The 16173-nt window shown below is 38.8% G+C and overlaps 1 protein-coding gene across 5 annotated transcripts in view; it reads right to left on the reverse strand.

Moving 5' to 3' along the window:
• The window catches only part of NIPAL2 (NIPA like domain containing 2), an 82079-nt gene that overhangs the window by 23346 nt on the left and 42560 nt on the right, over positions 1-16173 (reverse strand). For all 5 annotated transcript variants that reach the window (XM_058698686.1, XM_058698685.1, XM_058698684.1 and 2 more), the window contains 2 exons: positions 14671-14730; positions 1246-1367 (listed from right to left, as the gene is read on the reverse strand). In XM_058698686.1, coding sequence (XP_058554669.1) covers positions 1246-1367; positions 14671-14730 — 182 coding nt within the window. The remainder of the gene's footprint in view (positions 1-1245; positions 1368-14670; positions 14731-16173) is intronic.

A 16173-nucleotide genomic window follows, 5' to 3' on the forward strand; every position in this document is an offset into this window, starting at 1 on the left:
GGGGGGCACGGATCTATCAGATGATAAAGAGTGAGGAGTGAATAGGAGTTGGGAAAGTAGAGGGGAGAGTAGAGTGGAAGGGAAATAGGACAGTTAATTGAAGAGTGTGTATGGATGAGGATTTAAAAACAAAAACAAAAACAGAGAAACCTAATTATCTTTGTTTAAGTAAAAGAAAGCAGTATAGAGGGAGACTAGAAAGAGAAAACACCTGTAAGCATTTGTGTTCTGGTGGTCGGAATTATATATCAGAGATGGCGAGATATATAGAATTCCTGTCACAAAGATTAAGGACTGCCAGATAATAATGTAATATCATATAGTTCCCACTGTAATATCCTGGGTTACACTTAAAGCAAAGTTCACCAGTAAACATGTCCCTGCAAATGCCAATGGCACAGTTTTGAATAACAGGTATATGAAGTAGGGTCATACTATTTTACCTATTTCAATGGCAGAGGACTAGATCAGATAGCTTTTCAAAATCATTTCTGATGCTAAATATGTATGATTCTCTGTGCTTTGATTCTTCTTGTTGAATTCACAATTATTTTACTAATATAGTTCTCGGTTAAAGGTCACGTAGTCTATCCCAGTTTTCTTCTTACCACCTGCCCCTCCTGGAATACGCTTTTTCTTCAATATAAACTGACTTCTGAAACAAGTTACACATCAACCACCACAAGCACGTTCTCTCTATACTCACGGGGTACAGCCACTACATCAAATAAAGTATCCCAGTTAGTGGCTTCAAATTTCTATATCAGCTCATTCCATTCTTTCTTTTACACATCTCTCAGAATTATCCTTCTGCTGTCTACTTCTCCCCAGACAATCTGGTACATGTTCTCAATGAACACTTTTTTGAAGAAAATATCTATCTTGAATTAAAGCCAATGAATTAAAATGTGTCTTCAGGTATTTCCCTTTGACCTGGGAGGAGAGGTTTTTGGGGTTTGTGTTTTTACTTTGAGTTGTCCTAAAACACATTGCTTTGTAATTTCTTGGATTAAATATTGTGGAAATTGTTCCAGTGACAGGTCAAGAATAGGATCTTGGGAAACTGGGGGTGCTCTATTGCTGATTTAGTGTTTCAAATACTTTGGTATTAGTCAAATCTATTTATGGTTTAATGAGATATTAATGTTGAGAGGCAAAGATTATATTCATTCTCTAACATCTGTAGGTACAAGTGGTCTAGATAATATAGTTTATGGGATAGTAAAAAATTTTTTTAATTCTTACCACATAGATCAGGAACTGCCAGCCAACAAAGTAATACTGTACTGTTCTTGCAGAGATAGACTGAGTTCTATTTGGAGCAAAGTTCACCAATAAATAGGTTCCTGCAAATCCCAGTGTCATACCTTTAAATAAAATTGAAAAGACAAACCAAGTTGAAAAGGGATATTTAAGGCTTTTTGTCAATGCAAACATTACCTATAGACGGAGTATTGCTTGTAAAAAATGCCTACAGCCCCTCCCTGTTAAAATACAATTCATCAAACCATCCCTAGATAGCATCCTGCATTCACATGATAGCATTATCTTTAAAAGGGGGATAAGGGCCAGGGAAAGGATGGGGTAGGACATGACTTCTGATTTTTCTTGTTGTTTCAGATGAATCCTTGCCTCCTCAGAAAACCTTTCCCCAAAGATGGGAAAGATCAGAACACGTGCATTTGGAGACATGAAAACACATCCAAGCTGGCTGTTTGTTTCCACACGGACCACTAAGAAAATGATAGATCCATCAGAGCCCAGAGAGTGGGGAAGTTCAACACCTGATGATCTACTCACTCATCTTTGCAGCTTGTACACACACACACACACACACACACACACACACACACACACGTGATTTTACACTTTGAAACTCTGGTAAAAGAGCACCTTAATCATTGCCATTTATTAGAGACCTTTTAACAGAAATGACAAAGGTGAATGCTGACTTTGCTGTAAGATTTATTTAATCCAATTTAGAATCTAGAATTCTAGGAGTAACTTAGTAAAATATCACATTATAAACCTATGTAAGCCATGTGTTACTGTCATGCCTTTCACATTACTTAAAATAATGGAGGAAACCTCATCAGGGAAATACAAATCAAAACCACACTGAGATACCACCTCATGCCAGTCAGAGTGGCCAAAATGAACAAATCAGGAGACTATAGATGCTGGAGAGGATGTGGAGAAACGGGAACCCTCTTGCACTGTTGGTGGGAATGCAAATTGGTGCAGCCGCTCTGGAAAGCAGTGTGGAGGTTCCTCAGAAAATTAAAAATAGACCTACCCTATGACCCAGCAATAGCACTGCTAGGAATTTATCCAAGGGATACAGGAGTACTGATGCATAGGGGCACTTGTACCCCAATGTTTATAGCAGCACTCTCAACAATATGGAAATTATGGAAATTATGGAAATTTCCAAATTATGGAAAATTATGGAAAGAGCCTAAATGTCCATCAACCAAAAAATTGTGGTTTACATACACAATGGAGTACTACGTGGCAATGAGAAAGGATGAAATATGGCCCTTTGTAGCAACGTGGATGGAACTGGAGAGTGTTATGCTAAGTGAAATAAGCCATACAGAGAAAGACAGATACCATATGGTTTCACTCTTATGTGGATCCTGAGAAACTTAACAGAAGACCATGGGGTAGGGGAAGGGGAAAAAAAAGTTAGAGAGGGAGGAAGCCAAAACATAAGAGACTCTTAAAAACTGAGAATAAACTGAGGGTTGATGGGAGGTGGGATGGAGGGGAAAGTGGGTGATGGGCATTGAGGAGGGCACCTGTTGGGGATGAGCACTGGGTATCGTATGGAAACCAATTTGACAATAAATTTCATATTAAAAAAATAATGGAGGAAAGAAATGTGTATGGGAAGAGGGGACACATAAGGAGGAGTAGAGGGAGGCCTTGACCTTGCAAATAACACTGAAGACTGCTTATTTATTAATAATCAGCAAAGAAAAATGATATATGTAGCATTTTTCAGATAGCACCCTTGAAAACATAATTCAACTTGTTTCATAACTGAGGTCAGTGTTGTTGTGTATATAATTTACAACCAGCACTGACTCCAACCTGAAGCAATTTGGTTTGTCTATAAAATCTCACAATTCAAAGACACCAATTTCCTGTTCCTCTTAATCAAATGATTTAGGGTTTTGAACTCTAATTTTTGAGAACAAATAGCATTTGACTTTTCACACAAGCGAGACAATAGCTATTCAAGGTATTGTAGAAGCTATAAAATAAGCTTCTTCTAATGTAAGAACTTACTCTGTAATACTTTGTGAAGGCAGAAATTACATACAAAATTGTAAAAGCTATTTCTAATGAGAATTTTAAAAATGAAAAAACAATATACATTATTAAGCATTGCAATAAAGAGAAAATAATAAAAATCATACATAAGAACTTGGGCAAAATTATTGTTCAGCCCTGTCCTTTCTTTGGAAAAGAAAAAAAGGATCTTGTAAGAAAATTGTTCAATATTAGGTTCCTAGGAGGATGGAATGAAAAAACACACACACAGTTTTCTAAACTTGGTATACTGAAGTAGAATAAATCCATTGAATACAACTTAAAAAACTCAGAGACTTCCAACTTCCTTTTGTGAAGTCCAAATTTCTTATTTTTATTGAATTCCTCTGCCAGTAATTTTTTTTATCTCCTATAACTGTATCTAGTGTCAATTAAATTTCTTTTTTTAAATTTTTTTATTTTTATTTATTTATTTATTTTTTAATATATGAAATTTATTGTCAAATTGGTTTCCATACAACACCCAGCGCTCATCCCAAAAGATGCCCTCTTCAATGCCCATCACCTACCCTCCCCTTAAATTTCTTTTTTTAAAGTTAGATTTGAATGGGTAACGTAAGGTGAAAAAAATTTGAAAGACACACAAGGGTGGTGAGTGAAAAGTTAAATCTTTCTCACACCCTTATGGCACACTAGTTCCCCTCCTGGAAGTTAATACTGCCACCAAATCTTAGATTTCCTTTTCCAGGGATGTTTTATGCAGGTGTGTGAGAGACTGCATAAGTTTTGGCTTTCTACACAAATGATAGCATATTATACACATTTGCTTTTGTTCTACTTAACAGAATATCTTGGAGAACATTTCACATCAGTGTATGTAGGACAGCCTCATTCTTTTCAAGTCTGCATAATATCTCATTTTTGGATGTTGCATTATTTCACTTAACTTTCCAAAAGGGTCCCTGGTTCACATCCTGACATCTCCTTTCTTGCCTCACATCTGCTTCCTCATTTGCATACTGTGCCCATTTTCACCAAGGTAGACCTTCGCTCCATTTCAAAACTCCTTGAACTCAAATGAAATGACTGATGATTTTACAATTGTACTTTCAAAGTACTTTTGTACATACATTATTTCACTTGAGCCCCATATCAGTGGGAATCTAGTAAAGAACTCTATGGCAGCTCAGTAGGTCGCACATTCTTTCTTTTTATAATTTTAATTTCAGCTTCCTGTGACAATTACAAAGGCAGTTCTAGAGAGCTGCTACCTGTTATATGCTTGTCTACTTGGTATCATTTGTATTTGTGTGATTCACTGTCTCCTGTATGGATCATGCGCACATTTTCCATAAGTGTGTAAAAGTGTTGAAGATAGTCATTAGCAGCTCCTTAAATAAATTTCCTTAAAATGTATTTATAGCCCATCTTTTTCTAAAAGTGGCATCTAAAAGATGTCATTTCCTGATATTTTTTTTCTCAGCGAAGCCACACATATTCTTTCATTTGAAAGACACAGATTTCTAAGTTAGAAACTTGCTAATTTACCTTCTGCTGGCCCACTTGCCCAAGGGAGTAATCTGGTAGCATAAGATACTCCAGGAAGGGAAGCAGCCCTTGGCATGCCCTTTGCCCATGGAAATGATTAAATTACAGATCAAAACTTGGATCATGAAAGGCTAATCCATGCTGAAACTGCCCCCACAGATTTCAAATTTCGCTGCTACTTGCTGGCTGGAAGAGCTTAGGCATATTATTCATCCCTCTGTGACCTAGTCTCCTCATCTCTGGGTACAATGAACTTATCACACCTGCTAGACTCCAGAATTTGGCTGAGCAAGAGGCCAAATTCAGCTCTGGAGAGCTGAATAGATTTGAAAGCTCACCCAGAAGCCTGATGTGACAGAGGACCCTGGAACAGACCTACCTCAGGATACAGACCACTGGGAGTCAAAAGCTATCTCAGAAAAGCTTAAAAATCAATCCCAAACTGGCAGCTCTTTCTGCCCCTGGGTCCTGTCCCTGGGCTATAATAAAAGCGCCTTTTTGCACTGAAAGTATCTCAAGAATTCTTTCTTGACTGTTCACTCAGCAGCCCCACAACATTTCTGGTACCCAACCTAGGGCTGTTCTTCTTGTCTAGACTTTGAGCCTTGGTACAAACTTAAGTTACTCCCTCTTTTCTTTTACTTTAACTCCAGGGGGTTTTCAAGAAATATGGTCTTATTGGAACAATCTCATGTTGACTGCTCTGGCTGCAACCCTCGAGCCTGTGACTACTCTCCAGGGAGGATAAAGGCCTGCCTTTTGACTGGAAGCTAGTACCCTGGCCAGAATGGTAACAAGACCCAGAACCTGATGCCCTCTCTTTATCCACCCCTCCTTTTTTTTTTTAGACAGAGAAAGAGAGAGCGAGTGTGAGCAGGGGAGAGGAGCAGAGGGAGACAGAGAGAATCTTAAGCAGGCTCCACACTCAGCACGGAGCCTGACACAGGATTTGATCCCACAACTCTGGGATCATGAACTGAGCCAAAATCGAGAGCAGATGCTCAAACGACTAAGCCACCCAGGCACTCTTATCCCTGTTATTATACAAAGCATGGGACAGACACCTGTCACTAGGATTGCTGACAACCTTAAGACTTCCATGCGAGGTTTCCTCCTCATTGGTCCAATGTGATCCCCTCCACATCCCTGGTCTAGCCACTTCTGGCCATGAGACCACTGGGAACCAGCCAAAACCAATGTCAATATCAACTGAATTAAGACCCAACTGGGGGCCATTTCCTGGGAAGTTGTCTGTAAAGCTTACATGTATTGTACATGTACAATACATGTAAAACATGTATTGGAATGTCACTTAGACCATGATGGATTTCTATCTTTACTATTCTTCATCAATGTCCCCTACTAACTACTTGAATTACAGTATTAGGTAATTTCACCTTGTAGAACTTTTTTAGTGTCTCCCTCGGTTAAAAATGGCAGGTTCTCCATGGTATTTCAGTCTATTCACTGGCACCAATTTGTAGTCTAGAATGCAATGGGGGAATTGCAGGGATATTGACATCTCTTCAGTAGACAGGCTGGTATTCATTAACAACTTTTTCAGGGAAGCTCTGGTTGCTCTGAACACTAGGAACCCTTGATATGACCCTGAGTGGAATGCCATCCAACAGTCAGGGGGATTATGGTAATGGACTTTTCTTCTTCATTCCCCAAAAACTCCCCCTTGGGATGTCTCTTAACCCACTGGAGACAATTTGGATTGCAAGATTTAATGAAGAAAGGACTCATCTTCTTCTGCAATAACACATACCCTCAGTACTCCATAGGAGACAAAGAAAAATGGCCCATTAACAGATACTTAAACTTCAATACTATTTATCAATTAGAATTTTTTTTTGTAAATGTCAGGGAAAATGGATTGAAATCCCATATGGCCAGGCCTTTATGGTGCTGTACCCAAACTCTGATCTGTCCATATTCTTTTACAGGGCTTGAGGACCCCCCTCTCCTCACCCTCGACCCTCAACCCACCAGCTCAGCTGCCTTGGGCCCCTCTACCACCTTACCTGTGTCTTGTCCTGTTCTCTATGTGCCAATCCTTTGTCTCCCCTGTAAACAAGTTGCTGCCAGGATCCTGTACATGCCTCTCTCTTTTTCCTGAATTACTCATCTTTGTTTACTTCTTCTCAAAATATATCTTGAGAGGACGAAACAAATGAGGCTTCTTATTGCATGTGGCGGCTTCTGCCTGAATTATTAATGGCTATGATAATTGGAGCCAATTGTCTGTGGTAGTCACTAAACCTCAGGACAGGGGCTTAAAGAATATTCCCAAGCAGAGGCCAGAACTCCTTTTGTTTCAGGGAGATTCCCTGTCTTCTCTGGCCTGACACGGATTGGCTGTTTTCACCTTTTGTCGGTGGAAAGAAAATATGTGTCTGTTCATCTGTCTGAGCTTGGTCTTTAGGACCAGGGATCCTCTTTGTCTGCCCTCGGGGCTATTACCTGCCTCCAGCCTTGCTAGCAGCACCTCACCTCTTCTGTTCAGCACCTGCCCTCCTCCTGTTTCTGCACAGCCCAAATAACCTGCTCCTATACCATCCCCCGTGCCTCTGGTGTTACTGGCTCCTGCTCCTCCTGCCCTGCTATCAAAGAGCAAAGAGTACCCCCTTGGACTTAAACCACCCACTTCAGATTTCCCCAGGTAAAAAACTGACAGCGGGGAACAAATTGATTGACTTTTAAGTGGACCTAGGTGCAACATATTCGGTAAACTAATTTAAGTTTGTTGGATTAATTAAGATAGACATGTCCTTAGAGTTATCAGCATGAAATATAAAACTTTTATTCTGCCAAGGATTACTGAAAGTTAAATAAGCCTGTGTTATCTTTGTTGCAATTTGTCAGCAAAAAGATGACTTAAAATGACGGTTAATTTTGTCTTAAAGTTCTCATGGGTAATTGTTAAAAAAAACCCAACTAGGTTGAATAAATGAAAATGTTTATAACTTTCAAAGTCTTTGATAATCTGAAACTTTAAAGTTTTGCTTGTATGATGGATTGGATTCATTGGCTATCTAAGTCTTTTCCAACCAAGATAAAATACTAACACATTAATTACTAAACATACGTTTGTGCTTTTGGTTTCTTACAGCAGAGAAACTGAGGATACTTGGGTCTGTTGGTAAACATGCTTTATGCTTTGTTGAAATAGTGGATGGCTCCACTTTCCTTATGATCTCGTTAAAAAAAATGTATTCAAAATTGTATCTTTAATATTATAATCCAGGGATGATCATGGACTGTCACTGGGGCTGTCTCTAAAAGGGTAACAATCCAGTTTGAGAATGGAAGGACTGAACAGGAAGGAACTGGTTGGTGTTTTCTGACTGCCTGGTGAAGACTTCTCCCCACTGGTCTTACGAAGACAGAAGAAAGGAAATAACACACTTAACAGAACACAGAGAATGCTAGTGGCACTATGTTTGCTACCCACTGCTAATCTCAGCAGACTAGTGCACAAAGCACCAAGAGCTGAGCCTCAGAGGGAACCAAAGATGGAGCAGTCAGGCAGCTGTGGGTGAGCGGCAGGTGGGGTCAGTGAATGGGTGCTGGACATGATGCATCTGCCACCCTCATGGCCAGTCCTGTACAAAATATACTTTCTCATCAAATACAAACTCAAGTCACTTAAATTTCTACAGTGATCTTGTGGGAGTTTCAGATTTAGCTTGACACAATACACAAATGTTAATAAAATTTCTTCCTATAAACTTGTCACATATGCACAACAGGGAAACAAGCTCATCTCTGCTCTTTATAGTAAATGGGCTAGGTATGGTGGGAAGGTACATACCAAGTGAGGGTAATCTTTTTTTTTTTTTTTGGAAGTGGTGTTCTTAAAACTGTTAATTTCATTGACAAGTATGGTTGACATGAGAGTTACATTACATCACCATCATACTAAAATGTGATGATAATAATAATAGTAATACCTAATACTTCTAAGCACAATTCTAAATGCTTTATATATAATTAACTTAATGCTTACAACAAATCTGTGAAAAATAACTATACTGTTAAAGTATTATACTATATATGTGCTATATAATGATCTTGTTTGGGATGTTCTTGCTAAGTGGAGAGCTTGGATTAAAACCTAGGTAGTCCATTTGCTTAACGATTACACTCTCCCACCTCTTGTATCCATAAAGAGCCAGGGCTGATGAATGGACAACTCAGGGCTGTCATTCACGTTGTAGGCTCAGTGGGTGGTGCCCCAGCCTAGGTATACAGCCCAGGAGCCGTACAAAGCATAACCTAAAGCGAGATGCAACATCCCCACTGGGGATAGACAGAATCAACTCTCCCTGGCAGTGGTCCCTGGGCTTCATGACTAGCCCTGAGGTTCCTTTAGAAAAGCATCTTCAAACTGGTATTCCCTGGAACCAGCTTCATAAGGCAGATGCTCCACCAAAAAGAGTCTCAAGTCAAATCTATTTGGGAAGAGATGAGTTAGACAAACTTGAATAGTTCTTTTACTAGAAGACCCCCTCAGATCCTCAATGTGCTAGTGTTCACTGTGAATCTCCTAGAAGAGGATATGATTGTAATATTTTCTAAACATATCTGACCATTTATATCATCCTGAAGGAGTCTTTTGAGGAATATTTTATACTTTGGGAAATGCCTGACATTTAACTGGATCCAGCTGTGAGAATGCAGCCTCTGTTTCAAGAGGCTACTGATCTTCTGTTGTAAAAGTCTCCTATGGATACTTGTGGGCTAAGAATGAAGTATAAAAGTGGTCAAAGGGAAAACAGCCTGGAATCAGGTTCCTCTGATCCTTCTGTTCACTGGCACCTAGAAGCTGACTTCCTCGCGTATGGAAGCCTTGGGTTCTAAGATCTTTTTGTACAGTTCTTCAGCTGACACCTGGTTTCCCAACCCACCCTTCCCCTTAGGTAAAACCTGAAATACCCCACTCCCCAACTGGATGCCAGCTAGTTTTAATTGACTAGTGTCTAGTTTCTGGACTCTGGCTTGACCTGACTTCTGGTAGCCTTAAGAGTTTTTTAATGTTCAGCTAACCTGATTCCAACACAAATATTGCAGTCTAATTCTCTTGGTCCTTATGGTATGTCTCCTGATCAATGGGGGTCTCGCTGTTGCTTTTGTGACCACGAGTCACAGAATAAACTGGTTCCCTTAACACCAAACCATTTGGGATGTCTTCCCCTCAGAACAATCTCTCCAGATTCCTCAGGCTCATAGTAGCGCTATATATATATATACACGTATATATACACATATATATATATACATATACGTATATATATATACGTATATGTATATATATATATATACGTATATATATATATATTTTTTTTTTTTAGAAAGAGAGATAGCAAGCACACACATGCCTGTGACTGGGGGAGGGGCAGAGGGAGAGAGAATCCCTAAGCAGGTCCCTTGCCCAGTGTGGAGCCCAGCGCGGGTCTCAATCTCATGACCTTAAGATCATGACTGTGAGATCATGACCTGAGCCGAAATCCAGAGTTGGACGCTTAAGCCACTGAGCCATCCAGCCGCTCCATAATACATAAATCTTAAAGAAGCCCTGGATTGGGAAGTCTCAATAATGTAGTGAATCCAAATAGTCCTGAACCTACCATCAGAAAGTCTCCCATTCTTGAGGTAACCCTGAAACCAAAAGAGCCAATCTGTTCCCTCAACTAGAAATGATGGTTTGGCTAGATTAGTATTCTAGATACTAGCCCTAAATCAAGCTGACCATTTGGTGTGGAAGAAAGAAGGAAAGAGATGGTCTTCATGTCATTTTTAATCTCTTGACATTCTATCCAGGGAAACCATTTATAGGTGACTTAAAATAATCAAGTTACTGGTCTCTGAAGAGTACTGATGAATTGACTGTCATTTTTTTTTTTTCTTATGATGATACTATCTGGACTTAAGTCAACTAGGTTCTCACAGCCTGTTAGATTTAGTACTTTTGATGACTAAGGGAGGAGAGAGGGGGAAATACTATAGGTTTTGGCTGAATGAAGGGGAGAGAAATCTGGTGCTTTTTAAAGGAAAAATAATCATTAAAATAATTTAAAGTTATTAATCCACTAAGAATCAGAGCACAGTCCAAACCCTGTCATTGAGTTAATAATAGTTGGCAATTCCTTTCAGACATAGCTTTTGTGAGGTCATTTTTTGAGGCTAGTGGTGAAAAGCTTCATAGCCACAGAGCAACATTTGGCAATAAATTAGTTCAGCTTGTTTCCACATGGCCCAAAAAATCTTCATTTGTTCCATCATGAAAAACAAACTTTCATTTGCTTGAGGCAGGGAAAAATAAATGATTTTCTTTTGCACATTTTGACAATTTAATTTTTAGCATGCTTATATGCTAATCCTTTTTTTTTTTTTTTAAGCCACTAACTACTCTTTTCTCTGTTTGGTTTTAGTCCCTGTAAAGAAAAAAAAATGCATTTTTAGCTTTTAACAGAAAGAGCTAAATTTTCCCAAGGCAACAACAATACAGACACAAAGAAAATACATGTGATTTAACACATTACTGAGTGAGGTTGGGGAAAAATCCTTCTCCGTAAGTATGAAATGGGTTATTACATTTCAGATCAAGATAATTTTATGACTTGCTCTTGGAGGCATGGGTATGGGATAGGTGGCTACAATTTTTCGTATTCCTATGACAACAAAGTTAAGAATTGATCACTTTTAACTATAGTCCAAAACAAATATGGGATCAGCTACAGAGCCCTACTCACAAAGCATTAAATTAGGAAGGCAAAAATACCCAATTAGAATTGTGGAAAATATTAGCTGAATTATTAAAGTTTGCAAAAATATCCTAATCAATGTTTCCTCTGATGAACCATTAGAGTGTAGGGATGTGTGACTGTGGTAGCAGCAATAATGATCAAAGCTGGGGGTGCCTGGGTGGCTCAGTCAGTTAAGCATCTGTCTTTGGCTCAGGTCATTATCTTAGTGGTCCCTGAGTTTGAGCCCCATGTCAGCCTCTGTGTTGACAACTCAGAGCCTGGAGCTTCCTTCAGATTCTGCGTCTCTCTCTCTCTGCCCCTCCCCTGCTCACACTCTCTCTCTCTCCCTCTCTCAAAAATAAATGAACATTAAAAAAAATCATGATCATAGCTAACATGTAAGATTTATTACATGACAGGCCCTGTTCTAAGACTTCTACCTCTAGGAACTCACTTAATCCTACAAGATAGGTAATATTATCTTCATTTGAAACGTGAGGAAAATGAAGTTTAAGGAGAGTAAGTAACTTTGAAAGGTCACACAGTTCTCTGTCACTAGAGACTCACCCTCAACCATTACGCTATGCTTATATCAGGCTGCCATTATTAGAATACTGGTCCACCATTTACTAGTTATATGACCTTGGACAAGCTATTTAACCTAAGTATCAGTTCTGTAAATAGGTTGTTCCTACATTTAAATGAGATAGTTCATGTTAAACACTGATAGTACCTGGAAAGAGGAAATGTTTAATAAATATTAGCTATTATTAAAATAAGAGAAATTAGCAAAGAATCAAAGAATTAATAGAGGTTTAATTTACTATTATTATTTTTTGGTGTGTGTGTGTATATGTCTGTTTCTTATTCCCTATATTACATTTTTAATATTACCTTTCAGGAATGAAGCTGATCGTAGACATGACAATTACATCAACAGGGCTTTATATTTCTCAGAGTGCTTATATGAATTATCCAGTTTGATCCTTAGAACAGTCTTCTATGTTTGTCAACAAACTGAGGCTTAGAGAAGTTAGGTAATATCATGTCAGCCACATAGCTGACAGCGAAAGTTGAATCCAGATTTGAACCTATGAAAGTGAGTTTAATTTACATCCTTTGACATTGAGCTAGTTTCTTGCTTTTAGTAATGTTCTGTTGATCTCGGGTTTTCCAAGTATATAATCAAATCATCTGCATACACTGATATTTCTATTTCTTCCCTTTCCATAATTGTGACTTTCATTAATTTTTCCCGATCCTAACTGGCAGCAGTTGAGTGCCATATTAAATAGAAAACTTACCCTGCCTTTTTGCACCTTTGTTAATACTTCTTGTGTTCGTCCCTCTGTACACCCTCCTCCAAATGCTTGGGTATTGCCCGTGCCTGTCCTATCCAGCTATCAGAACTGGTTCGAGTGTTACCTCTGCTATAAAAAAATTCTCTCTGAGCTTCTCAACTAGAGTAACCTCTCTTTATTCTAAACCAGTGGTTCTCAACTGGGGGTGGTTTTGTCCCTCGGGGGACATTTGGCAATATCCGAAGTTGTTTTTGGTTGTCATAGCTAGGGCGGAGGGTGCTCCTGTCATCTAATGGGTAAAAGCCAGACAGGACGCTGGTAAGCAGCCTACAACACACAGGACAGCCCCCCGCAGAGAAGAATTCTCCAGCCTAAAATGTCAGCAGTGCTGAGGTTGAGAGATCCTGTTCTTAACTAAAGCCTCAAGGCATTAGGATACATACTGCTTTCTGCTTTTAAAAAACTTATTTATGTACATATTTTATCACCAACTGTATTATTTGTGGGCAGAGATTCCGTCTTCGCCATCTTTTTATCACCAGTGTTCACAATAGTTAGCAAGTCTCCCTATATATCCATCTGTATTACTTCATCAAATACTTTTGATTAATTTAAACATTAATCAACCATTAACTATAAAAGATGACATATGTTAGATAAAATGATTTAGAGTTTCCTTAAGGCATTTGACAAATGAGAAAAATAATGTAAGATGTAATTTGTTTTTAATTTATAAAATTCAGGCATTGCTCATTCTTATTTCTAATTCTGTACATCTTCCCCAAATTATTCCACAAACCAAGATATATTAAAAAAAAGAGTGTAGAAAAATAATATATTTGAAAAGATACAATGCATATATGAGTGCATTTGGAAAAACATTTTAACCATGACAAATTTGATGATGTGGACTAAAAACTCTACTAGCAGAATCAAACCAAGGAGGAAAAAGAAAAAGTGAAAACACTTTCAAGACAACAGGCTCAAGGGAAACACAATCAGGGAAAACAAATGCTCAACATACCAACACTGGCGTCACATTTAAAGCTCAAATTTTTTTAAAAATGTGATCTCCTTGGAAGTGAGCAGCCACTCCTTTATTTAAAGTGCCTAAAGTATCATATTCGTTATCATATGTCAGCAGCAATTCAGAGAAGACTTTGTCAAGGAAGAAAATATGAACCTCCAGAATTCTTCTCACATGATATTTCTAGTAAGACGTAGAAGATACAATCAATAACATGATGGCTCTGCTATATAATAGCAACCCTTCTTATAGCCAGGAAGGCTGTTATTATTTTCTACTAACAGCTGTATTTCTAAATGAAAATCTGAAGGGGAATGTTCTCTGTTGTTTTTGGAAAGAGCAAAATACAAATTAGGTGGTTAATTGGTGCATCTAATTTTTGTGTGGTTTTCATTTTTATGCAGGACTTTCACTTGACAATGTAACAAATACATCCTTTGAAGTGGAAGACTCTATTAGGTAATACAGATGTTTTCTTGGATTTTATTATGCTCATGAAAATTTCATAACATTCATAATAATAGTATAAAATAATAATTCGCTGTGGTCAACAGCATGGGCAGTGGGCACAATGAAAACGGAAATACTTCACATGAAAGTACAGATGGCAACTCCAAGAAAGAATCCTGGTCACCTCTAAATGAGATTTATCCATTTCAGCAATTTGTTCCCTGTTTTTAAAGCACATATTTTTTTTATGGATAATATTATTTATTTCCTGATCAAGCAGTGCTATAATTACATGACTTAAATAATTACTTACCTAGTAAATCTGAAGCTCTTAAATTTTCTTTCAGAAACATAACAGAAATAATGGCACTACCTAGAAAGGAAATGGCCATCAGTGGTGTTTCCAATATAAAAAACGTACATTACACGGTACCATCTGAAAGAAATTAAGCTCTTTGTGTCTTATACCTGATTAGCTATGTCCTGGTCAGAGACATCCAGCAGCTGTGGCTGTGAAAACAACTCCCTCTCGCCCCCTCATGGTTGAGGATACATAAAAACTGGCCTGGTTTACAATGGACCTAGGACAGTGGCTGGGATAATGCCCCATGGACAGCAAGGGCAAAACAAATGTTACTAAATAACTAAATGAATAGATGAATAGATGGATAGGTGATAGATAGGTAGATAGAGCAGGAAGGGATGGAAAGGCAGAAAGAGACAGAAGGGAAGGAAAGAAAGAATGGAAAGAAGGAAGTTTTAATTTTCGATATATGCCAGACTGAAACTCATTATTTCCCTTCATCTCCTCCTGTAATTCCTATTCCAAGGGGCACCTGGATGGCTCAGTTGGTAAAGTCTATTCCAATGACACCTCTAAGGAGCCCCAGAATCCTAGGACTCCTGCCAGTCTCCACTCTCCTTCATACGACACGTCCAACAGCATCCTGGGTCTGTCAGGTCCAGATTTCACCAACTGTCCAGTTCACCCTCCTCTTCAGTCCACTGTCACTGGGCTTCATCTCAGGCATAGACCTCAAGCTCCTGCCACTTTCCTCACACATTTGTCCTCGATCTCTTTTATATTCTATGCCCACCCTTACTAAAATCATCATAATTCCCAGAACCATCATTTAGTTTCATTCAAATTTTTTTCAATTATTTATTTTTTTTATTTTTGAGAGACAGAGACAGATAGAGCACTAGTTGGAGAGGGGCAGAGAGAGAGGGAGACACAGAATCTGAAGCAGGCTCCAGGCTCTGAGCTGTCAGCACACAGCCCAACGCGGGGCTCAAACCCACAAACTGTGAGATCGTGATCTGAGCTACAGTCAGACTCTTAACTGACTGAGCCACCCAGGCACCCCTCATTTAGTTTCATTCTAAACGACTTTTATTCATGTTATTCCCTTTGTAACTTTGCCTCCATTTTTGAGACCAACTCTAGACTCAAGTATCACCTCTGGATTCCCCCAGACCCAGTCGACCAATCCACTCTTTGGTGTGATTGATTACCCCTTGTCATATAGCTTTCATGTTACACGGAAGATTTATTTGCCTATCCCCCACCCCCAACAAAGACTATCAGTTCCTTTTACTCTGAGATGTCTTATTTTTCTAAGATCTCCCAGGTGTAGCTAGCACATAGATAAGAGAGTTGGTGGGATCTCCGCCCTGCATTTACTGGCCCTCATAGTATAAGACCCTCTTTCCCATTACTGAGGCTACTGAATCCTCAGCCTCTAACTGAGCCTTGACCTGTTTCTATGGCCTCAGGTTGTGTAGGGTAAGTTGAATCTCTCTGAGTTGTTCCTCT

This window comes from Neofelis nebulosa, chromosome 14, assembly GCF_028018385.1.
Source record: "Neofelis nebulosa isolate mNeoNeb1 chromosome 14, mNeoNeb1.pri, whole genome shotgun sequence".
NCBI lineage: Eukaryota > Metazoa > Chordata > Mammalia > Carnivora > Felidae > Neofelis > Neofelis nebulosa.